Genomic DNA, 26,238 nt, shown 5'->3' on the forward strand with positions numbered 1-26,238 from the left:
AAAAAGGCAATATTACAGTAATCATGGGGGACTTCAATGTGCAGCTGGACTGGGAAAGTCAGATGGGTTGTGGATACCAAGAAAAAGAATTTGTGGAATGTCTAAGAGATGATTTTTTGGAGCAGATTGTTGCAGAGCCTACTAGGGAACAGGCAATTCTGGATTTGGTGATGTGTAATGAGGCGGACTTGATTAAGGAACTTAAGGCGAAGGAACCCTTAGGGAGCAGTGACCACAACATAATAGAATTTGACCCTGCAGTTTGAGAGGGAGAAGCTGGAATCAGATGTAATGGTATTATAATGTAATAAAGGTAACCACAAAGACATGAGGGAGGAGCTGGTCAGAGTTAATTGGAAAGGGAGCCTGACAGGGAAGACATTGGAAAAGCAATGGCAGGAATTTTTAAGAGTTACCCAGGACACACAGCTGAAATTCATCCCAAGGAGGAGGAAACTTGCTGAGGGGAGGACGAGGCATCCATGGCTGACAAGGGAGCTCAAGGGCAGCATAAAAGCAGAAGCAAAAGCATAGAAAGTGGCAAGGATTAGTGGGAAGCCAGGGGATTCGGAAGCTTTTAAAAGCAAGCAGAGGACAATGAAAAAAGCAATGGGGGGTGGGGGGGAGAAGATGAAATATGAGTATAAGCTAGCTAGTAATATAAAAGAAGGTATGAAGAGTTTTTTCAACATATAAAAGGTAAGAGAGAAGCAAAAATAGCCATTGGACCACTGGAAAATGAGGCTGGAGAAGTAATAATAGGAATCAAAGCAATGACAGAGGAACTGAATAGTTACTTTGAATCAGCCTTCACAGTGGAAGACACCAGTGGGATGCCAGAGCTCCAGGAGAATCAGGTGAGTGCAGTGGCCATCACTAAGGAGAAGGTTCTGGGGAAACTGAAAGGTCTGAAGGTGGAGAAATTCCTGGACTGGATGGACTACACCCCAGGGTTCTAAAAGAGATAGCTGAGGAAATTGTGGAGGCACTTGTAGTGATCTTTCAGGAACCACTGGAGGCAGAGACGGTACCAGAGGACTGGAAAGTAGCTAATGTAACACCACTGTCTAAGAAGGGAAGGAGGCAGCAGACGGGAAATTATAAGCTGGCTAACCTGACTTCGGTCATTGGCAAGATTTTAGAATTCATTGTTAAAGATAAGGTCACAGAGTACTTGGAAGTGCATGATAAAGTAGGACTGAGTCAGCATGGCTTTGTCAAGGGGAGGTCATGTCTTACAAATCTGTTAGAGCTTTTTGAGGAAGTAACAAAGAAGTTAGATAAAGGAGAACCAGTGGACGAGATTTATTTAGATTTCCAGAAGGCCTTCGACAAGGTGCCGCATAGGAGACCGTTAAATAAATTAAGTGGCCAGAGTGTTATGGGTAAGATCCTGGCATAGACAGACAATTGGCTGACTGGCAAAAGGCAGAGAGTGGGGATAAAGGGTCTTTTCCAGGATTACAGCCGGTAACTAGTGGTGTGCCTCAGAGGTCGGTGTTGGGAACCACAATATACATTATATTTTCACAATATACATTAATGATTTGAAGGAAGGAACTGAAGGCACTGTTGCTAAGTTTGCAGATGAGACAAAGATATGAGATATTAAGGAGTTAAAATCGCATGCAACTAAGAACTTCTGAGTTGATTTCAAAATGACAAGCTTAAGACATCTGTGATTAACGAATTTACACTTTAACAGTTCTCTTTCTTTCAACATAACAATATTATGACCTTAGATATGGTTAACCTGACCAGAACAAAGGATGGTTTGTGATTAGCTACATTGTATCACATCGCATGTGATTTGAAGGATTGTAAAAGCTACATAAAGGAGGACTGTCCCATTGTTTGGCGCGCCTTTCCTACCTGATTCCCAGCATTGCGTGGACGTTACGTAGCAAAGGTTTGCCAGCTTGCATATGTAAGAAGAATAAAGAACTTTTGAATTGGACAGCAGTTGGTGTTTGCCTCTGTATCAAGAATGCAAGAGTCTTGCGAAAAATGAACTTAACAGATATGTAGAGGGACAGGTAGTATTGAGGAAGCAGGGGGACTGCAGAAGGACTTGGACAGGTGAGAAGAGTGGGCAAAGAAATGGCAGATGAAATACAATGTTGAAAAGTGTGAGTTATGTACTTTGGAAGGAGGATTGGTGGCATAGACTATTTTCCAAATGGGAAAATGCTTAGAAGCATAAAGGGACATGGGAGTCATTGTTCAAGATTCTCTTAAGGTTAATGTGCAGGTTCAGTTGGCAGTTAGAAAGGCAAATGCAATGTTAACATTCATGTTGAGAGGGCTAGAATACAAGAGCAGGGATGTACTCCTGCAGCTGTACAAGGGTCTGATCAGATCCCATTTGGAGTATTGTGAGCAGTTTTGGACCCCAAATCTAAGGAAGGATGTGCTGGCCTTGGAAAGAGCCCAGAGATGGTTCACAAGAATGATCCCTGGAATGAAGAGCTTGTCGTATGAGAAACGGTTGAGGAGTCTGGGTCTGTACTCGTTGGAGTTTAGAAGGATGAAGAGGGATCTGGGGAACTCTTTGCCGCAGCAGGCTGTGGAGGCCAGGTCATTGAGTGTCTTTAAGATAGAGATAGATAGGTTTTTGATTAATAAGGGGATCAGAGGTTATGGGGAAAAGGCAGGAGAAAGGGGATGAGAAAAATATCAGCCATGATTGAATGGCAGAGCAGACTCGATGGCCGAGTGGCCTAATTCTGTTCCTATGTCTCACTGTCTTGGGACAGATGTGTGCTGAAACTTGGTGCAAATTGGGATGCAGAAAACAGTTCATGTTTATGTAGGGTGGAAGGTGGGAGGCTGATCAATGGAGCATTGGAATATTCAAGTTTGTTTTATTCATTAGTGGGATGTGTGCACCCCTGACAAGGTCAGTGTTTATTTCCTATTATGAAATGCCTTTGAGAAGGCCTTTGTACCACCTTCTTAAAGCGTGCAGTCACTGTGATGAACATACTCCCACAATGCTGTTAAGTATTAACAGAAGAAGGTGATGGCCTAGTGGTATTATTGCTAGACTGTTAATCCAGAAACTCAGCTAACGTTCTGGGAACCCAGGTTCAAACCCCACCATGGCAGGTGGTGGAATTTAAATTCAATGAAAAGAAATCTGGAATTAAGCATCTACTGATGACCGTGAAACCATTGTTGTTTGTCGGACTAAAACATCTGATTCACTAATGCCCTTTAAGGAAGGAAATCTGCCATCCTTACCTGGTCTGGCCTACTTGTGATTCCAGAGGCACAGCAATGTGGTTGATTCTCTACTGCCCTTGGGCAACTTGGGATGGGCAATAAATGCTGGCTAGCCAGAGACGCCCATGTAGAGAGTTCCAGGATTTTGACCAGCAATAATAAATATATTGTGGTGTATTCCCAAGTCAAGATGGTATGTGGTTTGCAGGTGATGGTGTTTCCATAGATGGCAGAGGTCACAGAAGAGCTACCGAAGAAGCTTTGGCATCTGTAACACTTTGCTCCATCAAGGAATTAATTAGTTTTTGCAGAGCAAAGATTAAAATAATGCTAAAGCTTTCAGTGACTATTAAGAAGTTCACCCCAAAAGTTATAGATCTCCATCAAAGTCATGTGGACAGTGGGCTGAGTTGCATCCTCTTTGGTATGTTGTACTTTCCTGAAGAAATCACCTTTTCATTTAACGTAGTCATAGAGTCATTGAGGTTTACAGCATGGAAACAGGCCCTTCAGCCCAACTTGTCCATACTGCCCAGTTTTTACCACTAAGTCCCAATTGCCCACGTTTCGCCCATATCCCGCTATACTCATCTTACCCATGTAACTGTCTAAATGCTTTTTAAAAGACAAAATTGGATCTGCCTCTGCTACTACCTCTGGCAGCTTGTTCCAGAAACACACCACCCTCTTTATGAAAAAATTGCTCCTCTGGATTCTTTTAGTATCTCTTTGCTTTCACCTTAAAGCTATGCCCTCTAATTTTCGACTCCCCTACCTTTGGGAAAAGATATTGACTATCTGGCTGATCTTTGCCCCTCACTATTTTATAGACCCCTATAAGATCGCCCCTCAGCCTCCTGTGCTCCAGAGAAAACAGTCCCAGTCTATCCAGCCTCTCCTTATAACTCAAACCATCAGGTCTTTCATGCATGTCTTCTCTCCGGTTTGTTTGCAATCTTTCTGGTACCTGCTTCGTTGGAAGATATCAATTGAATCATTCCTTTCAGCAGTACATAAAATAGTGGAAAAATCCAACTGCTAATCTGTTAAAAATGTTCTGTTAGTGCAGGGACTCAGAATTTAATCATAAGGAGTGCTACCATGAGCAGATGAGTACTGTATCTGGATCTCATCAGTTTCCTGGAGCTGCTAATCTTTCGGTGAATACTTACTATGACCTTTGTCTGAGTCAAGTTTGTTCCCATCTGGTGAAACAATATCGTGACTGTGGTTCTAACTGAGCAAAAATGATTAGCGCAAAAAGTGTGTAGCTGTTTGAAACCATAATCTTGATAATCAAGTTACACAAGGAAGAATCATGAAAGCAGGCTATCACTGGATATAAGTAGATTTTCCACAACATAAGTGCTGTATTGTGCACTGCGGGTTTTCGTGTCTTTGTTGTTTCTCTCCCGTCTGTTATGAAGCAAGGCTGTTCTGTGAGTTTATTCATGATTAGAGCTAAAATAAAATGACTAGGCTAATTGAACGTCAATTTTATTGATCCAGTGGAGAGCTTTCTAAGCACAAGGTTGCTCAACATCTTTTGTTTTCTTCTCAGTATCTTATCTTCAGTTGCTTGTTGATGGAAACTACCATGAGACAAAGTTTATGTTGTGAGGTCACTTACCAGACCAAGATGCACCTGAAAAATAATGTGAGATTTCCTAACTTCTAATCTGCAGTTCAGCCATTAAATGTTTGCATACGGAATGATTCAATCGATATCTTCCAATGAAGCAGGTACCAGAAAGATTGCAAACAAACCAGAGAGAAGACATGCATGGAAGATCTGATGGTTTGAGTTATAAGGAGAGGCTATATAGACTAGGACTGTTTTCCCTGGAGCGTAGGAGGCTGAGGGGTGATCTTGTAGAGGTCTATAAAATAATGAGGGGCATAGATGTTGCAGAATATTTCTCCTTATGGTCAGAAATTGATGAAAAATGAGTGTTTTACCCAACCACCTAAAGCCATCCTTGTAAAACAAGTATCATATTCGGAGTTTCTGAGGGTCAGTGGTGTGGTGAAGTGTAGAAAAATACCGTTATCACTTGCAGGATTTATTTTCTAAATCGCTTGTTTGTATTCAATTGCAAATGGTAATTGCCAGCCAGGCTTTGAGCTTCAAACCCAGGTCTCCCTGGGTGCTAACATTTTATCACAGTGACCCTATCCCCTGGTGAGTAATGTAAGAAGTCTCACAACACCAGGTTAAAGTCCGACAAGTTTATTTAGAATCATGAGCTTTCGGAGTGCTGCCCCTTCCTCAGCTCGTAGTTCCAAATAAACCTGTCGGACTTTAACCTAGCATTGTGAGACTTCTTACTGTGCCCACCCCAGTCCAACGCTGGCATCTCCACATCTTGGTGAGTAATGGCATTGGCGGATGAACAGATGTCCGCAATATATAATGCAGCAATTCCCTCAATATAGGAATAAAAACAATTTTATAAGAAATCGCAAGTTGAACTTAGCCTTCCTTGGGTTATGTCAGGCAGGGGGAGTCGCTATTACTGAACTGTGATGATGTGATGTTGTGATGTTTCACACTAAGCTTTGACCCGTGAAAATTCTGGTGGGTAACAAAGATGGCTGCTGATCGGAATTTGGCTGCAGATAGGCTGATCTGGTTGATTTCTACAGGAAAAGCTGCATAAACCTCAGAAAAACCAGTGTAATCCTCCTTAGGCCATTTTTGAGAGTCACTGTGGTTCTTTCTTTCAAAGTTACAGCAGACAAGGGGAATGGAGTACCATGCACACTCACCCCCCCTTAACCCCACAGGTGCTTTGTATTATATGCAGGTATATGTCAAATGATTTCAATTCTATGGACACATCTGTCTTCTGTAACTAGCTCCTTGATCACAGAGCTCATCCATTGTGTGTCTATTCTGTGTTATTGCACTTTGTCTAATGTGGAGCTCTTCATCTATGCAACTAACTTCTGCTAAAAATTCTTATCTCTCCTCTCTTTTCCTTTAGACCTCTTCTAATTTAAGTCCATCTTTTACATAACAATGACCAATATTCATCCCTCAGTCAACATTATAAGAATAGGTTATGTAGTCGTCAGAATATGGATACAATAGAAGCTTGCTGTGTACGGACTGGCTGCTGTGTTTCCTACATTACAAAATTGACATTACAAAAAGGGCTGTGAGATATCTTGATGTTGTGAAAGACTCCAAATAAATGCAAGTTATTCCTTTGAAGTGGTAAAGGCCTGTTGCCAGACAAATAAAACACATCATCAACCACAAAGAGATGGACCTAAACTTAACAGTACAATGACAGCCAAGAGTGATGGGCATGGGTGATAGCCTACTAACTTGGCATTACAGTTGTCCACAAAGGTATCTGGGACAGCATGGTGGCACAGTGGTTAGCCTTGCTGCCTCACAGCACCAGGAACTTAGGTTCGATTCCCAGCTTGGGTCAGTGTCTGCGCACAGTTGGGACATTCTCATGGGTTTCCTTCTGGTGCTCTGGTTTTTGCCTATAGTCTAGAAAACATGCTGGTTAGGTGCATTGGCTATACTAAATTCTCCTTCCATGTACCCGAACAGGCGCCAGAGTGTAGTGACCAAGGGATTTTCACAGCAACTTAATTGCAGTGTTAACATAAGCCTACTTGTAACACAAATAAATAAACCTTAAATGATGGGGACAATTAAAACATATAAAACTCTCCTGTAAGACTCATGTACGTAATGTATTCTTACTTGATAGTCTGTCTGAAGCAGTATGTCAATCAATGTATTTTTAAGATAAAGGCAAAGTACTGCAGATGCTGGAATCTAAAACAAAAACGGAAAAGGCCGGAAAATCTCAGCAGGTCTGACAGTATCTGTGGAAAGAGAATAGAGCTAATCTTTCGAGTCAGGGTGACCCCTTGTATGTTTCTGACATTCAGTTAGTTTCGCAAAGTGATGCAATGTTTTGCTATGTAACGTTTCCAGTATATTCAGGTAGTTTATGAAAAGTGGCATTGCCTTGAAGTCATATGAACTCAGTATTGTGCATTACATGAACTCAAGTTGCTTGTTTGCCTTGTTTCAGGGTTATATGATGGAGAACCGAATCCCTGGCCTAAAATGTGACTCTGATGTTTTCGTAACCTTTGAGGGCGACAACGTTGTAATGCTACAGGTAAGGTATTTGAAACACTGCTCTGTGCATTTGACGCTGCTCCACACAGAGTGGCCAGTGTTTCCACTTGTCATTTGCATCTTCTGAAAACAAGCGAAGTCTCTGCAAATGTCCTTGGCTCCCCATCTGTGTTGTGAACAGCCATACCAAAACTGTGACACTCAGTCGGTGTTGCCCTTTTGAGTCTAGAACACACCAGCTGGTCTTTAAGCTAACTGCTATTTTCTGTCCTTTAGCCTCCATTATGGGCTGATTCGTGTAAATTACTGTGGGCGCAGTCAAATCAGTTGTGGTGAGGATGACTGCTTTAAAGTCTTAACACGTTTTCCTGCGACACACTCATACAGAGAGCGCATTCTTCTGTGAACAATTGTTGGTGTTTCAAAATTGTTTTTTTTAAATATGTAAAACGTTTTTAATAGAAACATAAATACATTTTATTACTATCATATATTGATCGGGGGAAGCATTCAATAGACTGTCGTTACTGAAGGTTGACAAGACACCAGGACCGGATGAGATACGTCCAAAGAAATTGAAAGAAGTGAGAATGGAAATTGCAGGGGAGTTGGCTGTTATCTTCTAGTTTTCTCTAGCCTCAGGAGAGGTGCCGGAGAACTGGAGAATTACAAATGTTACGACTGTTGGTCCAAGGAACGTTGTGAGGTTAGCCCCAGCAATTACATGCCAGTCAGTTTAACATCAGTGGTGGCAAGTTTATAGAAAGAATTATTTGGGTTAGAATTAGCGTGGAAAAATTTGAGTTGTTTACGAAAAGCCAGCATGGATTTCTAAAGGGAAAATCATGTTTAGCTAACTAGCTGGAGATTTTTGACAGAAAGGGTTGATGAGGGTAATGCAGTTGATGTAGTCTACACAAACTTTCAGAAGGCATTCGATACAGTGCCACGTAACAGATCTGTGAGAAAAGTTATTGCTCACGCAATAAAAGGGACAGTAGCAATGTTGATACACAATTGGCTGAATAATAGGAAACAGAAAGTAATGGTCAATGGATATATTTTTAGGCTGGAGGAAGGTTTGTATTGGTGTTCCGCAGTATTGGGGCCCTTGCTTTTCCTGATATATATTAATGATCTAGATCTTGACATGCAGGGGACAATTCCAAAGTTTGCCGATAACAGAAAACTTGGAAGCATTGTTAACTGTGAAGAGGATGGTGAAGAATTCCGAAAGGACATAGACAATCTGGTGGACTGGGCAGACAGGTGGCAAATAAAGATCAATGCAGTAAAATGTGAGCTGATGCATTTTGGTGGGAAGAACATGGAGTGACAATAGAAAAATAGGATAGATTCTTCACAGGGTGTAGGAGCAGAAGGACCTGCTTGTATATGTGTATGGATCATTAAAGGTGGCAGGACAGGTGGAGAGAGCAGTTCATAAAGCATATAATAGTCTGGGCTTTATTAATTGGGACATAGAGCACAAAAGCAAGAAGATTATGCTGAACTTATATAAGACACTAGTTAGACCTCAACTGGAATGTTGTATATAGTTATGTGCATCACACTACAGGAAAGACATGAACGAATTGGAAAGAGTGTAAAAGAGGTTTACAAGAATGGGTCCAAGGATGAGAAACAGCAGTTATAAGGATAGATTGGTGAGGTCAGGACTGTTCTCCTTGGAGAGAAGAAAGCTAAAAGGAGATTTAATAGAGATGATGGGGCTGGCCAAAATAAGTGAAGAGAAACTCTCCCTGCTCATAAAAGGATCGAATATGAGAGGGCACAGATTTAAAGTGATTCGCAGAAGAAGCAAATATGACTTGAGAAAATATTTTTTCACACACAGGTGGTTTGGGCGTGGAATACACTGCCTGAAAGTGTGGTGCAGGTTAATTTAATTGAGGCATTCAAGAGGGCGTTAGGTGATTACTTGATTAGAGACAATGTGCAGAGGTACAAGGAAAAGGCAGGGGAATGGTGCAAAGTCATTATGTTTGTTTAGACAGCCAGTGCACAAATGATGGGCCAAAAGGCCTCCTTCTGAGCCGTGACAGAGGCTGGATATCATAGAATCCCTACAGTGCTGAAGAAGACCATTCGGCCCATCAAGTCTGTACTGACCACAATCCCACCCAGCCCCTATCCCTGTAGCCCCAAGTATTTATCCTGCTAGTTCCCCTGACACTAAGTGACAACTTAGCATGGCCAATTAAGCTAACCCGCACATCTTTGGATTGTAATTGCTAATGCTACACCTCAATTAGCAGCTTTCTCTGATTTAATTTATATTGTCACGCGTATTAGCATCCAGTGAAAAGAATCGGAAGGTATGCTGGACACAGCTTGCAAGCAGTCACCTCGTTCCATTGCTATTTCCCCCATGCACTATGTCACAGCAGAACATGCATCCCCTATGAAGAGGGTGAGGACAAGGAAATGTGCATAAATAGACTCCAAATTCAATGTTTATCTTTGTTCGTTTCCTTTTCTCCCCTGAATGTGTTGACTCTCACTGAGTAAGGTTTTTTAAAAATTGATTCTTAAATGGTACACACTGCTGCCCCTGAGTGTGATAGTGGAAGAAAGAGTGAACGTTTAATGTGGTGGGTGGGATGCCAGTCAAGTGGGTTGCTTTACCCTGGATGGCGTTGAGCTTTTTAGGCACTATTGGAGATGCACTCATCCATGCTAGTGGGAAAGTATTTTATGACATCCCTGACTTGTGCTTTGTAGATGATGGATGGGCTTTGGACAGTCAGAAGATGAATTATTCGCTGCAGAATTCCCAGCTTCTGGCTAGAATGTAGCCACAGTATTTATTATGGCTGATCCAGTTAAGTTTCTCAACAATGGTAACTCCCTCAGGTGCTGGTAGTAGGAGAATTCAGAGATGGTAATGCCATTGAGTGTCAAGAATCTGAGGGAGTCTGTTACCCTTGACTGCCTTGTCCACATAGCCTTCCGTCATTTCAAAAATGGCAAAGGCTCCCAACTGTGAATACAGAACCAACAGTGCTGAGCCTTTTGTCTGTCTGGGCCCAACCTCTACAGGTTGCACTTCCCGCATGGTTGTGGGATATGGATTGAGAGGGGGTAAGCCTTGACTGATTATTTTCTCCCTTTCCTGCCCAAGGGAATGCCAAGGCCAGTTGTCCTGGGTGTCTCCAGTTAAATCAGCTGACAGGGGAAAAGATAGAAGTTAAGTCTGGGGGCGGCATATTAGCACACTGGTCAGCATTGGTGCCTCGCAGCGCCAGGGACCGGGTTCGATTCCCAGCTTGGGTCACTATATGTGTGGACTCTGCATGTTCTCCCCGTGTCTGTGTGGGTTTCCTCCGGGTGCTCCAGATTCCTCCCACAGAACAAAAGATGTGCTAATTAGGTGCACTGGCTATTCTAAATTTTCCCTCACTATACCCGAACAGACGCCGGAGTGTAGCGGCATGGGGATTTTCACAGCACCTTCATCGCAGTGTTAATGTAAATAAATCAACTTTATCATCTTTCTAGTCTGTGTGACTGTTACTTGCCAAGTAAATCATCAGGTGGCCAGGAGTGATCAAGAACTTTCATGACAGCAGCACACAACCCTCAGCCTCCTGTTTTGAAACAATAAAGCTGCTGCTGAAAGTTTTTAGCAAACTATTGAGCCATCAATCTCATTGAAACAAGGATTCCCAATAGGCTTAGGGCTGTTGAGAAGTTTTTATTTCCTCAGGCTGCAGAAGAACGACTTGAATTCCTGGACGCAGAGACATCAGACTAGATTGGAGCACGTTTGATGCAGGACTTGTGAGGATGTGAAACCTGGAGGAATTGTTCCCTGAAGATCCCACAGAGCTTTCTCTAGGTCTAATTTGTGTCTTGTTCTTTGGGTTTTTGTCCACAGGCAAAGTCTGTCTGAGGGACAGGAGAGACCCCCTGAGGGTGAGAAACCTGTGTTACAAGGCTAAAGCCTCAGGAATATGGGTGAGCAAGAAAAAGAGAGATACGGCAGATTCTGCCTGCAGGAGTAAGGGTTAGTTGAATGCAGGGCCATTCCAGTAGCCATTAGTAGTCCAGAGTTTTGGAAGGGAGTGTGTTGTTGGGGGCAGTTGGGGCCCAGTGGTGACACTGATTGTTAGGGGCTTCTATCGGTCGGACAGTTAGACGTAGAGGAATATTCTTCCTCCTGATTCACAGGCAGCGCAGTAAGGCACTTAACCCCATGAATTCAGATTTTCCCGCCTCCTTTAAGCCACTGAGTTTCCCAAGGACAGAGAAATCCATCCACCCACCTGTAGTTAAAGTAAAGAATCACGGCAAAGATATAATATTTCAATAATAACCATGAACAGGTTGGTCGAAGTTCACTTTTGGTTCTAGTTGAAAAAATATTTGCGTTTCACCCTCTGGCATGACCCCAACCCACCTGTTTTTGGGGGGATTTAAAATTCAGTCTGTTGTTTCAGTGTGAAGTGGTGTTTGGTAGTCTGTAACGACAGTTTAAAAAGAAGTGACATGAATACAGGTTAAAAATATAAATAATTAATTGGCAGTCATCTTTATAATATCTTGCACCAAACAAAGGGCATTTTTCACCGTGGAGTAACAAAGTGTTATTATTATTTATTGACGAGAAAGTTATTACATCGGAACAGAAGTTGGCAACTTTTGTCAAAGGAAGTTGCAAATGAAAGTGTTAACACCAGAACGATTTCAGCGGGGGAAAAAAACTTGCATCTGTACCGGGTGCTTCATAGTCAAATGAGTACTAATGAAGTAGTCTCTGTTGTAATCACAGCAGGAAACTTACACAAAACAAGGTCCCACAAAACAGTAATGCAACAATGTTCTTGTCATTATAAAAACAACATGCTGTGGATGCTGGAAATCTGAAACAAAAACAGAAAAAGCAGGATAAACTCAGTTGGTTTGGCAGTATCTGTGGAGAGGTAAATAGAATTAACGTTTCGAGTCCATGTGACTCTTTTTCAGAACTGAAGAACGTGAAGAACTACTGTTCTTGTCATGTTGGTTGAGGGGTAAATGTCGGCCAGAACATCCTGGATCTGCTTTGAAAAAATACTATGGGATCTTTTACATGAAAATGTTGTCATCCCCAGATCCATGCCCAAAACCTCATGTTTGAACACTTCCATTTAAGGTTTCTATTCCAGTTGCAGCACTAAAATGGTCCTTATCAAAGTCACTTATGGTACCCTGTGTTGATGTGAATGCAGTAAACTATCCCACCTCATTCTTCTCAATCTGTCTGCATCTTTTAAGGTTGACCACCTAAGCCTCTATCAGTGCCTCTCCACCCTGGTCCAGCTGGGTTCCTATCTGTGCAGTTGTAGCCACAGAATCACCTACAATAGCTTCTCCTCTCACTCGACACCCCCCACTCCCCATCCCCCATCCCCCCTTTTCTGTTTTTCATCTACAGGGTGTCCTTTGACAACACCTGCCAAAACACAAAGTCAGGTTCCACATTTACACTGATGACATTCGATCTGCCTCACCACCACCTCTCTCCACTCCGCTGACTCTGATTTGCTATAGTGCTTGTCTGTTAAGGAGAGATTAAATATTGGGCAACCCAAAGTCATTGGGCAGAATTCTCCCATCTGGAAACTAAGTCCTGTGGTGGAGTCGGGAATGTATAATGTTCCCTGCTGCAGAGGACAGTGAGAAAACACACCAAATCTTCTGGCCCTGACCACATTAAGTATGCAACTGGGCGTTTTGCATTGGATTCCTTGTGGTCGTGCAGGCCTGAGGTGCATAGTCCAGGCGCCATAATGAAAAGGCACCAATGTCACTGTCCCACTATTAAATAAAGAAGATGGACCTCATGAAAATGTAAGTGTATCTCTGGGAGCACTTCGAGGCTTGAAGATGGACCTTCAGAGAAAAAAGATGGACTTCCAGGAATGTTCTCAGGCTAGAGAGGATGGACCATATCCAAGACATTAAATGTGAATAGCCCATCTGTCGATGCTGTTTCCCCCCCCACCCCCCATCTCCACCACACACACTGCTGTGATGTTTTGGGGGCCTGCACTGCAGGAAGCCTCCCCCCAAACTCCGGAAGCAGTCTCCTGGCATTGTTCGGATGTGTCCTGACATATACATGCCTCGTTGTTTCAAACTTGTTTTGCTGACACCACAGAGATTCCAGTCTGGGTGGTTGGGCCTTCATCCCTGTGCTTCAAACTTCATTGGATCCAGGCCTGGCTGTATTCACTTCTAAAGTTCTCATCCTTGCTTTCAAACTTATCCACATTCTTGCCGCTCCCTATCTCGGTATGACCCTCCAAGGAGCTACACTCTTCCAATCCTGGCTTCTTGTGCATCTCTGATTTTCTTTCCTACATTTTTAATGGCTGCCTTGAGCTCTGGAATCCCCATAAACTTTTCCATCCCTCCGCTTTTAAGACACTTCTCTTTGAACAAGCTTTTGATCATCTGACCTAATATCTCCTTCAGTTTTTATCCTTTTTTCAGATGTGGGCATCACTGGCAAGGGCAGCAGCAATTGTTGCCTATCCCTAACTTCCCTTGAGCTGAATGGCTTGTTAGGTTATTTCAGAGGGCAGTTAAGAGTCAACCACATTGTTGTGGCTCTGGAGTCACATGTAGGCCAGACCAGGTAAGGACAGCAGACTTCCTTCCCAAAAGGACATGAGTGAACCAGATGGGTTTTTATGACAATCGATGATAGTTTCATGGTTATGATTGCTGAGACTAACTTTGCCACTGTCTCCCTGAGTCAAATTTTTAGTTTGCTAATTACTTTTGTGAAGTGTCTTGAGGTGTTTTCCTACATAAAGACACAACAGCCGCAATTCTCAACATCCATTCACCACGGGCACAAATCCCATTACGGTCACAAATCTTCACGAGAAAGCCATAACAGGACTAGTGCTCGGGAGGTCTCAGAGTGAGATCTTCTCTGCTCCCCCCACTGATAATGTGAACCTGATTACCATCAATTTGCATGGATTTAAATATTCGCCAATGGCACATAATGCCTCAACTTCCAGGGCTGTCAGCGGCAGGAATCAATACTGCTCTCCAGCAGTCGAGATGACCGTGCCGGGGTATGGTAGACAGAGTACTCAGGGACATAGTACAGCAGTGCCTCAGCACTGCCCACTCACAGCCTAGCTCCCTTGCAGTGTCCAAGCAGGTTGGCACTGCCAAGGGGCAGAGCTGGGGTGGGGCCAGGGAGCAGAGAAAAATGGGTGAGAGGGAACTGCCAATGATGATGGATGTTGGCGGATGGGAAGTGTTGGTGATGATGGATGGAGGTGGAAGTCTCCTAACTTTGAGATCGGGGTGCCCTATGGGCCGTCCTTGTTGGTGGTCTTAGCCCGACCCCTTAAGAATGAAGGCTCCTTATTTTTCTTTGGACAAAGTGTCAGCAGATCTGGAGAGAAAACCTGGCTGTTTCTCTGGGGAGCTTGCCTCACCATAACCTATCTTTACCTTAAAAATATTCAGTGATGCCATTTTCACCGCTTTCTGAGGCAGAGAGTTCAAAGTCACACAGAGAAAAAAATTATCTTCATCTCTGCCCAAAAAGGGCTGCCCCCTAATTTTAAAATAGTACCCCCTACTCCTGGCCTCACTATCAAAACAAAAGATCCTTTCCACGTCCACGTTGTCAGGAACATTCAGTATCATCTAAAATTCAATCAAGTCACCCCCTCACTCTTCTAAACAAGCCCACTCTGCTAACCTTTCCTCATAAAACAACGACTCACTTATTCCAGATATTAATCCAGTAAACCTCTAACACATTCATATCCTTCCTTAAAAAAGGAAACCAAAATTACACAGAGTATGCAAGGTGCGGTCTCACCAATGCCCCTTATAACTTTTGATTTGATTTATTATTGTCACGTGTATTAACATACAGGGAAAAGTATTGTTTCTTGCGTGCTATACAGACAAAACATGCCGTTCATTGAGAAGGAAAGAAAAGAGTGCAGAAGGTAGTGTTACAGTCATAGCTAGGGTGTAGAGAAAGATCAACTTAATGTGAGATAAGCCTATTCAAAAGTCTGACAGCAGCAGGGAAGAAGCTGTTCTTGAGTTGATTGTTACATGACCTCAGACTTTTGTATCTTATTTCCAAAGGAAGAAGGACTGAAGCATAACAGCCTTACTGTTATGCCCAATTCCACTCAACATAAAGGATAGCATTCCATTAGCCTTAATTGCTCGATGCAGCAGCATACTATCTTGTTGTGACTCATGCAGGAGAACATCTTGATCTCTCTGCACCTCAGAATTCTGCAGCTGTTCTCTGTTTAAGTAATACTATTCTTTTTTATCCTTCCTGCTAAGGTGAACAGCTTCACATTTTCCCACAAAGAACAAAGAAAATTACAGCACAGGAACAAGCCCTTCGGCGCTCCAAGCCTGCACCAACCATTCTGCCTGACTTAACTATGATTCCAGGGACCATATCCCTCTATTCCCATCTTATTCATTTATTTGCCAAGACGCCTCTAAAAAGTCACTACCGTATCCGCTTCCACTACTTCCCCCGGCAACGAGTTCTAGACACCTACCATCCTCTGTGTAAAAAATCTGCCTGGTACATCTCCTTTAAGCCTTGTCCCTCGCACCTTAAACCTATGCCCCCTAATAATTGACTCTTCCACCCTGGGAAAAAGCTTCTGATTATTCACTCTGTCCATGCCCCTCGTAATCTTGTAGACTTCTATCAGGTCACCCCTCAACCTCCATCATTCCAGTGAGAACAAATTTCTCTAATCTCTCCTCATAGCTAATGCCCCCCATACCAGGCAACATCCTGGTAAATCTTTTCTGTACCCTCTCCAAAGCCTCCGCATCCTTTTGGTAGTGTGGCGACCAGAATTGAACACTATATTCCATGTGCAGCCTAACTAAGGTTCTATAAAGCATGACTTGCCAATTTTTAAATTCAGCGCCCGGCCAATGAAGGCAATCATGCCATATGCCTTCTTGATTATCTTTTCTGCCTGCATTACCACTTTCAGTGACCTGTGCACCTGTACACCCAGATCCCTTTGCCTATCAATACTCTTAAGGGTTCTGCCATTTAATGTATATTTCCTGTCTATATGAGATCTTTCAAAATGCACATTTGTCCGGATTAAACTCCATCTGCCATCTCACCGCCCAAGTTTCCAACTGATCTATATCCAGCTGTATCCTCTGATGGTCCTCATCGCTATCCGCAAATCCACCAACCTCTATGTCATTTGCAAGTTTACTAATCAAACCAGTTACATTTTCCTCCAAATCATTTGTATATATTACAAACAGCAAAGGTCCCAGCACTGATCCCTGAGGAACGCCACTTGTCACAGCCCTCCATTCAGAAACGCACCCTTCCACTGCTACCCTCTGTCTTCTTTGACCGAGCCAGTTTGTATCCACCTTGCCAGCTCACCTCTGATCCCATGCGACTTCCCCTTCTGCACCAGTCTGCCATGAGGGGCTTTGTCAAAGGCCTTACTGAGGTCCATGTAAACAACAGCCACTGCCCTACCCTCATCAATCATCTTAGTCACTTCCTCAAAAAACTCGATCAAGATCGTGAGACACGACCTCCTCTTCACAAAACTATGTTGCCTCTCACTACTACGTCCATTTATTTCTAATTGGGAATAAATCTTGTCTCGAAGAATCCTCACCAGTAATCTCCCTACCACTGATGTAAGGCTCACTGGCCTGTAAACACCTGGATTATTCTTGCTACCCTTCTTAAACAAAGGAGCAAATTGGCTATTCACATTATACTCCATCTGCCAGATTTGTACCCGCTCACTAGACCTATCTATATTCATCTGCAAATTCTGAATATCTTCACAGCATACTTTCCTAGCCATATTAGTGTTTTCTGCAAATTTAGCTGACGTAAGTTACAAAAAGCTGAAGCCCCAGCGCCGACCCTGTGGGACTCCACTCATCACATCCTGCCAATCAAAAAAAGACCAATTTATGTATACTCTGTTTTTTGACAACCAGCCAATTTTTAATCCATACTAATATGTTATCCCTTGCACATGAGCTTTTACTTTCATTTGAAGTCACTTATCAAATGCTTTCTGGAAATGTAAGTACCGTACGTCTACAGGCTCCCCTCTATCCCGCATGTTACTCCTTCAAAGAACTCCAATAAATTGGTTCAAACTGCTTTCCCATGCTTTCTCGTTCGAAGTGCCCAGCTATAACCACCTTAATGATTAATTCCAATACCTTCCCCATGACAGATGTCAAACTAACAGGCCTGTAATTTCCTGTTTTCTGCCTCCTTCCCTTGTTGAATAGAGGGGTTGTATTTGCTACTGTCCACTCTGATGGAAGTTTTTCAGAATGGGAATATTGGAAAATTTTGAAATTTGCAGCTGCTCCCTCATTAGCCGCCTCTTTTAAGACTCCAGGGTGAAGGTCATCAGGACTGGAGACTTGTTAGTCCACAGCTCTTGTCAGTTCCAGTACCACTTCCATATAGGTTCCAGTTTCTCCAAGTTCCTCTCTCCCTACCATCTCCCTATTTACAGCTATAACTGAAATGTGTTTTGTATCTTCTACAGTGAAAACAGAAGCAAAATATTTGTTCATTTCATCCACCATTTCCTTATTAGAATCATAGAACTATATAGAGCAGAAGAGGGACTTCGGCCCATCCAGTCTGTGCCGACACATTCAAAACATTTGAACATTATTTACTATTAACTTCCTATAAAACCATAAAACATAGCAGCAGAATTAGGCCACTTGCCTCATTGAATCTGCTCCACCATTCAATCATGACTGATATTTTTCTCATCCCCTTTCCCCTGCCTTTTCCCCATAACCCCTGATCCCCTTTTTAATCAAGAACATAGCTATTTTTGTCTTAAAGACACTCAGTGACCTGGCCTCCACAGCCTTCTGTAGCAAAGGGTTCCACAGATTCACCACTCTGGCTGCAGAAATTCTTCCTTATCTCAGTTTTAAAGGATCGTCCCTTTAGTCTGAGTTTGTGCCTTCTGGTTCTTGTTTTTCCTACTAATGGAAACATCCTCTCCACATCACTCTATCCAGCCTTACAGTGTCCTGTAAGTTTCAATAAGATCCGCCCCCACCCCCCCCCCCATTCCTTCTGAATTCCAACAGGTACTGACCCTCTGTGTTTCTGATCCCAGCACTGACCCCTGAGGAACACCACTAGTCACCAGCTGCCATCCTGAAAAGGACCCCTTTATCCCCACTCTCTGCCTTCTGCCAGGATCTTACCCTTAACACTATGGGCTCTTAACTTATTTAACTGTCTCCTATGTGGCACCTTGTCAAAGGCCTTCTGGAAATGTAAATAAATCACATTCACTGATTCTCCTTTATCTAACTCCCTTGTTATCTCCACAAAGAACTCAATAGATTTGTCAGACATGACCTCCCCTTGACAAAGCCGTGCTGACTCAGTTCTACTTTATCATCCACTTCCAAGTACTCCACGATCTCATCTTTAATAATGGACTCTAAAATGTTGCCAATGACCAAAGTCAGGCTAACCGGCCTATAATTTCCCATCTGCTATCTCCCTCCCTTCTTAAACAGTGGTGTTACATTAGCTACTTTTCAGTCCTCTGGGATCCTCCTGCCGTGATGTGGAGATGCCGGCGTTGGACTGGGGTAAACACAGTAAGAAGTCTCACAACACCAGGTTAAAGTCCAACAGGTTTATTTGGTAGCAAAAGCTACTAGTTTTCAGGGCTCTGACCCTTTGTCAAGTGAGTGGACAGTTCTTGCTGCCTCCAGTACTTCCTGAAAGATCACCACCAATGCCTCCACAATTTCCTCAGCTACCTCAGGGTTTTAGAACCCTGCGGTGCAGTCCATCCAATTCAAGTGATTTATCCACCTTAAGACCTTTCAATTTCCCCAGAACCTTCTCCTTGGTGAAGGTCACTGCAATCACCTGTACCCTCTGATTCTTAAATTCTTATTTAAAGGTGTATGGTGTTACGGGTAATATATTAGCATGGATAGAGGATTGGTTAATTAACAGAAAGCAAAGAGTAGTTGGGTGTTTTTCTGGTTGGCGATCAGTGACTAGTGGTGTGCCTCAGGGATCAGTGATAGGACCGTAGTTGTTTTCGACTTACATAGCTGATTTGGAGTTGGGGACCAAGTGTAGTGTGTCAAAATTCACAGCTGACACTAAGATGGGTAGCAAAGCAAAGTGTGCAGAGGATGCTGAAAATCTGCAAAGGGATATAAATAGTCTCAGTGAATGGGCGTGGATCTGACAGATGGAGTACAATGTTGGTAAATGTGAGGTCATCCATTTTGGTAGGAATAACAGCAAAATGGACTATTATTTAAATGGTAAAAAATTGCAGCATGCTGCTGTGCAGAGGGATCTGGGTGTCCTTGTGCAGGAATCTCAAGGTGTTGGTTTGCAGGTGCAGCAGGTAACTGAGAAGGCAAATGGAATTTTGTCCTTCATTGCTAGAGGGATGGAGTTTAAAAACAGTAAGGTTATGTTGCAACTGTATAAGGTGCTGGTGAGGCCACACCTGGAGTACTGTGTACAGTTTTGGCCTCCTTACTTGAGAAAGGATATACTGGCACGTGATTTATCACGTTTTTTACATTCCTAACTGGTTTCCTCTCATACAGTAATTTAGAAAACTTACAGTGCAGAAAGAGGCCTTTTGGCCCATTGAACCTGCACAAACAACAATGCTGCCCAGGCCCTATCCCCATAACCCCACATATTTACCCTAGTTCCCCTTTACATTAAGGGGCAATTTAGCGTGGCCAATCACCCTAAACCACACAGCTTTGGACTGTGGGAGGAAACCCACGCAGGCATGGGAAGAATATGCAAACTCCACACAGTCACATAAGGCTGGATTTGAACCTCGGTCCCTGGCACTGTGAAGCAGCAGTACCAATCACTGTGCTACCGTGCCACCCCAATTTCTTTCTCCTCGTTAACCTTTTAATCTTTCTTTGCTGTTCTTTATATTCTGACCAATTATCTGACCTTCCAGTCATTTTTGCGCAGTTCCTTAAATTTTATTCTTTTCCCTAAATTCTTTAGTTAACCATGGATGATGAGTTCACCATTTAGAATTTTTCTTCAGAGTAAGAATATTCTGAGTATTCTGAAATATCCCCTTAAATGACTGCTCTATTGATCTATCCCCTAGCTTAGTATTTCAGTTCACTTAGCTAGTTCAGCTTTCATGGCCACATAGTTGCCCTTATTTAAGGTTAAAATACTAGTTTTGGACCCATTCTTATCTCTTTCAAACTGGATGTAAAATTCAATCATATTGTGTTCGCTGCGAGTTAGTGGGAGTGTGTGGCGGGGGTGGGAAGGGTGCGGGGTGGGGTGCTTTACTCTGAGGTCATTAAGAACAAAGAAAATTACAGAACGGGAACAGGCCCTTCAGCCCTCCAAGCCTGCACCGACCATGCTGTCCGACTTAACTAAAACGCCCTACTCTTCAGGGGACCATATCCCTCTTTTCCCATCCTATTCATGTATTTGTCCAGACGCCCCTGAAAACTCACTATTGTATCCTGTGGCTAGTGGTGTGCCGCAGGGATCGGTGTTGGGTCCATTGTTGTTTGTCATCTGTATCAATGATCTGGATGACAATGTGGTAAATTGGATCAGCAAATCTGCTGATGATACAAGGGGTAGTGGACAGTGAGGAAGGTTTTCAAAGCTTGGAGAGGGATTTGGACCAACTAGAAAAATGGGCTGAAAAACGGCAAATGGAATTTAACGCAGACAAGTGTGAGGTATTGCACTTTGGAAGGACAAGGGTGTGGAGGGATATGGTCCAAGTGCAGGTCAGTGGGACTAGGCAAAAAATGGTTTGGCACAGACAAGAAGGGCCAAAAGGCCTGATGCTGAGCTGTAATTTTTCTATGGTTCTGTGGTATCTGCTTCCACTACTTCCTCCAACAGCGAGTTACAGGCACTCACCACCCACTGTGTCTTGTACATCCCCTTTAAACCTTGCCCTTCGCACCTTAAACCTATACCCCTAGTAATTGACTTTTCCACCCTGGGAAAAAGCTTCTGACTATCCACTCTGCCCATGCTCCTCATAATCTTGTAGACTTCTATCAGGTCACTCCTCAACCTCTGTCATTTCAGTAAGAACAAACCAAGTTTCTTCAACCCCTCCTCATAGCTAATGCTCTCCATAACAGGCAAAGAAAATTAATTAATTAATTCTACCACATTAGAATGGGTGGCACAGTGGTTAGCACTGCCTTTCACAGCGCCAGGGACTCGGGTTCCATTCCCGGGTTGGATCACTGTGGAGTTTGCACATTCTCGCCGTGTCTGCATGAGTTTCCTCTGGGTGCTCCGGTTCCTCCCATAGTCCAAAAATGTGTGGGCTAGGTGGATTGGTCATGCTAAATTTCCCCATAATGTCACGGGGACTAGCTAGGATAAATGCATGGGGTTATGGGTATAGGTCCTGGTTGGGATTGTGATCAGTGCAGACATGATGGGCCGAATGGCCTCCTTCTTCATTGTAGGAGTGATTCATTACATAATACCAAGTCTACTACAACCTGCGTCAGAAAGACGCAATACTCACTCAGTACTGCACTGGAGCACCAGAATAAACCTCTACTAATGCACCTGGAGTTGGATTTGACTCCACAGTCTTTTAGGTCAGAAAAAGCACTTTGGCCATACAACCAGTTGCTGTCACAGACAATGTACCAATCTGCCTGCTTAAAACCTGTTTAATCTCTTGGTGAAAGGCTCTGCAAATATCTTGATACTTCTCCCCTTGTTCCTTATCAGCTTAACACCTCTGAATTCCTCACCAGTTCTGTCCTTGATGTGACCTTTTTCTGCCATATACCTTTTGGGCAATTCGCTGCCACAGTGCACTTGTGACTGCTGCCAACAAATCGTTAATGTTATTACAGGCAATGATTTATTGTCTTAAAAAGCTCCACGACTTCATTCTTTGTAGGGTGACTTGCTGTGATAACAGTAGGCAACATTTTATTTATTCTTTCACAGGATGTGGGATTATGGCTGGCACTCGTTGCTTATCCCTTAATTGCCCTTGAGAAGGTGGTGTTGAACCGCCTACTTGAAAGGCTGCAGTCCATCTGGTGTGAGTACACCTCAAGTGCTTTGTGAATGTTAATTCCACGATTTAGATTTTTGATTTGATTTGATCTATTATTGTCACAAGTATCAGTACAGAGTGAGAAGTATTGTTTCTTGTGCGCTATACAGACAAAACATATTATTCATCGAGAAGGAAAGGTGAGAGTTCAGAATGTAGTGTTACAGTCATGGCTAGGGTACAGAGAAAGATTAACTTACTGCGAGGTAGGTACGTTCAAAAGTCTGACAGCAGCAGGGAACAAGCTGTTCTTGAGTCAGTTGATAAGTGACCTCAGACTTTTACTTTTTCCCAATGGAAGAGGGTGGAAGAGAGAATGTCCAGGGTGCATGGGGTCCTTAATTATGCTGGCTGATTTGCTGAGGTAGTGGGAAGTGTAGACAATGGATAGGAGGCTGGTTTTTGTGATAGATTGGGCTACATATACAACCTTTTGTCATGACAGTAAAGGAACAGCAAAATAGTTACAAGTACGAGTGATGGATGGTGCAGAGGGGAATTTGCAGATGGTAGTCATGTTCCGAAAGATCTGCTCACCTTATCCTTTTAGGGGATATAGTTCACAAAATTTGGAAGGTGCTATTGAAGGAACCTTGGTGAATTGCTGCATTTCATCTGGGTGGCGCACAGCTGCCCCTGTGCGTTGGTGATGGAGGGAGTGAATGTTTATGGTTGTGGATGGGATGTTAATAAAGTGGGTTGGTTGATTTGTCCTGGATGGTGTTGAGCTTCTTGAATGATGTTGGATTCCATCACACCCCTGACTTGTGTCTTGCAGAAGGTGGACAGACTCTGGAGAGTCAGGAGGTGAGTTAATCACCGCAGAATTCCCAGCCTCTGACCTGATCTTGAAGCCAATATTCAAATGGGTGGTTCAGTTCAGGTACTGGTCAACCCTACAAAACAGAAGAATTAGGAGCAGGAGTGGACCATATGGCCCATCAAGTCTGCTTCGCCATTCAGTGTGATCATGGCTGACCCTGGGCTTCAACTTCACATTCGCACCCTCTCCGTATTGCCCTCGAATTCTTGAAAAACCATCTATCGCTACCACTGACAGAAGGCTCACAGGCCTGTAATTTCCTAGATTATCCCTGTTGTTCTTCTTAAAGGAACAACACTGGTTATTCTCCAATCCTCTGGGATCTCTCCTGTGACTATATAGGGTACAAAAATTTCATACAAGGCCCCAGCAATTTCCTCCCTCAGTATTCTGGGATAAATCCCATCAGGTGCTGGGGACTTAATGCTTTTCAAAATATCCAGTGCTTCCTTTTTGATATCGACTTGCCCTAGAATATCAACAGACCCCTTTCCAGACTTACCATCCACCATGTCCTTCTCCTTTGTAAATACTGTTGCAAAGTGCCCATTAAGGACCTCACCCACTTTCTCTGGCTCCACGCATGAATTCCCTCTCTTGACCTTAAGTGGACCTATCTTTTCCCTAGCTACCCTGTTGTTCCTAATTTTCATGTAAAATGCCTTGAGATTTTGGTTAATCCTGTTTGTTGCTTTGATATTGAGGACAGAAATCAGAAAACAAATATTCTTGAATTATCCTTCTATTATATTACTGATAACCTCAAAAATAAATAAGTACACGCTTCACTTCTTCTACCAATGATTTGATTACGTACCTACATTTCAGGGGATGTTATCATCATTTGTGGTGCCTGGAGTCATTAATACAATGTCTTTTGAAAAACATTCAACAAGATTAAAAAGTATTATCAGCACAGTGACCAGGTCATTCATTAATTTTCTTTACAAGTGTCTTAAATCATTTCATTCTGTCAATGGAATTCTTGTTCTGTACATTTGTCTTAGAAATACAGTAAATTAATCATTACGTATTAAGAAATTTAATTCTCTGGCATGACAGTAATGAATGTGGGGTTACTTTCAACAGATTAGTGCATGTGTCGAATATAGTCCAGTCAAGTTACTGCCATTTTGATTAATGTTGTTGGTCAAAGAGCTAGCCGAATATCTGGTTAAGGGCAGGATTGCTCCCATTTGCCCTATTGTCCTCCCTCTCATCCTCACCCATGACAACACTGGTTCTGAAGTAATTAACTGCCACTATGGAAATGATTTATGTTAATTACCAAGTTAAGCGAAGATACTCCACCAGTAAATCTTATGATTTCATAGCCTCTTGCATGGAGCAGAGAGAGAATCTGGACAGTGACGTTAGCAGGCTGTGTAGAATTTCTTTACAGGCAGGACCTGTTGATCTTGACATGCGCTCCTGGCGAGCAAAGTTTCACTTAGAAGGGTTTGAGTTGCCCATCTAATCCTCACTATGGAAACCACTGAACGTTTGTCTCCTGTAGAATGCATCCAAAAAACATGACCTTGGCTAATCATTTCTCCCTGTTTGTCCTTCCCTTGGTTTGCTTGTCTCCCAATATCTCTCTCCAAATGGTGAGGAGAGTTCTGTCCATAGCTAACACAATAAGCAACATGTTCGATACACAAGTCTGCCAGCAAACAAGAAAGCTGATCTCAGCGTAGGTGACATTAAGGGAATTGCAATCAGCCATGATTCTCAGAGAGCTTGATAGGATAGGCGCTGAGAGCTTGTTTCCCCTTGATTGGTGGGTGGGTCCATGCGTTGGCACTGAATTGACACAAGGGCTAGAAAGGGCAATAAGGGAGTAAGTGCAGCATACAGGTTGGCATGGTGGGTATGTTGGTGAGTCAAAGACCAGAGGGCATAATCTCAAAGTAAGGGGTCACCCATTTAAAACAGAGATGAGGAGGAATTTTTTCCTGACGGTAGTGAATCTGTGGAATTCTTTATCCCAGAGAGCTAGATGTGCGAGGATGAGATAGACAGATTTTTAATCAGTAATGGAATTAAGGGTTATAAGAACATAAGAACATTAGAAATAGGAGCAGGAGTAGGCCATCTAGCCCTTCGAGCTACCCCGCCATTCAATAAGATCATGGCTGATCTGTCATGGCTCAGTTCCACATTCCCGCCCTCTCCCCATAACTCTTAATCCCCTCGCTTATCAAAAACCCATCAACCCGCGTCTTAAAAATATTTAGCGAGGCAGCCTCCATCACTTCAACGGGCAGAGAATTCCAGAGATTCACCACCCTTTGAGTGAAGAAGTTCCTCCTCAACTCCGTTCTAAACCGCCCCCCCTTTATCTTGAGGCTGTGCCCCCTAGTCCTACTGTCCTTTCTGAGTGGGAAGAGTCTCTCCACCTCTATCCTATCCAACCCATTCATCATCTTATACATCTCAATGAGATCTCCCCTCATTCTTCTAAACTCTAACGAGTACAAGCCTAGTTTATTCAGCCTCTCCTCATACCTCAACCCCCTCAACTCCGGTATCAGCCTAGTAAACCTCCTCTGCACTCCCTCCAAGGCCAAAATATCCTTGCGTAAGTGTGGCGACCAAAACTGCACACAGTACTCCAGCTGCGGCCTCACCACTGCCCTATACAGCTGCAGCAAGACCTCCCTACTTTTATATTCAATCCCCCTCGCTATGAAGGCCAGCATCCCATTCGCCTTCCTGACCACCTGCTGCACCTGCAGGCTGGGTTTTTGCGACTCATGCACAAGGACCCCGAGGTCCCTCTGCACCGTCGCCTGCTGCAGTTTTTCGCCACGTAAGTAATAGTCCTTCCTACCATTATTCCTTTATGACAATAACTGGAGTTAAGGGTTATCATATCAGATTAGTCAGATGTCATTGAATGGTGGAGCAGA

At 43.2% G+C, this 26,238-nt stretch overlaps 1 protein-coding gene across 2 annotated transcripts in view; it reads left to right on the forward strand.

The window, feature by feature from the left end:
• Positions 1-26,238, forward strand: part of acoxl (acyl-CoA oxidase-like) — a 392,248-nt gene that overhangs the window by 261,199 nt on the left and 104,811 nt on the right. For both annotated transcript variants that reach the window (XM_080192936.1, XM_080192935.1), the window contains exon 13: positions 7,290-7,379. In XM_080192936.1, the coding sequence (XP_080049062.1) occupies positions 7,290-7,379 (90 nt within the window). The remainder of the gene's footprint in view (positions 1-7,289; positions 7,380-26,238) is intronic.

This window comes from Carcharhinus amblyrhynchos, chromosome 7 (assembly GCF_965287045.1).
Source record: "Carcharhinus amblyrhynchos chromosome 7, sCarAmb.v2.hapA, whole genome shotgun sequence".
Classification (NCBI taxonomy): domain Eukaryota; kingdom Metazoa; phylum Chordata; class Chondrichthyes; order Carcharhiniformes; family Carcharhinidae; genus Carcharhinus; species Carcharhinus amblyrhynchos.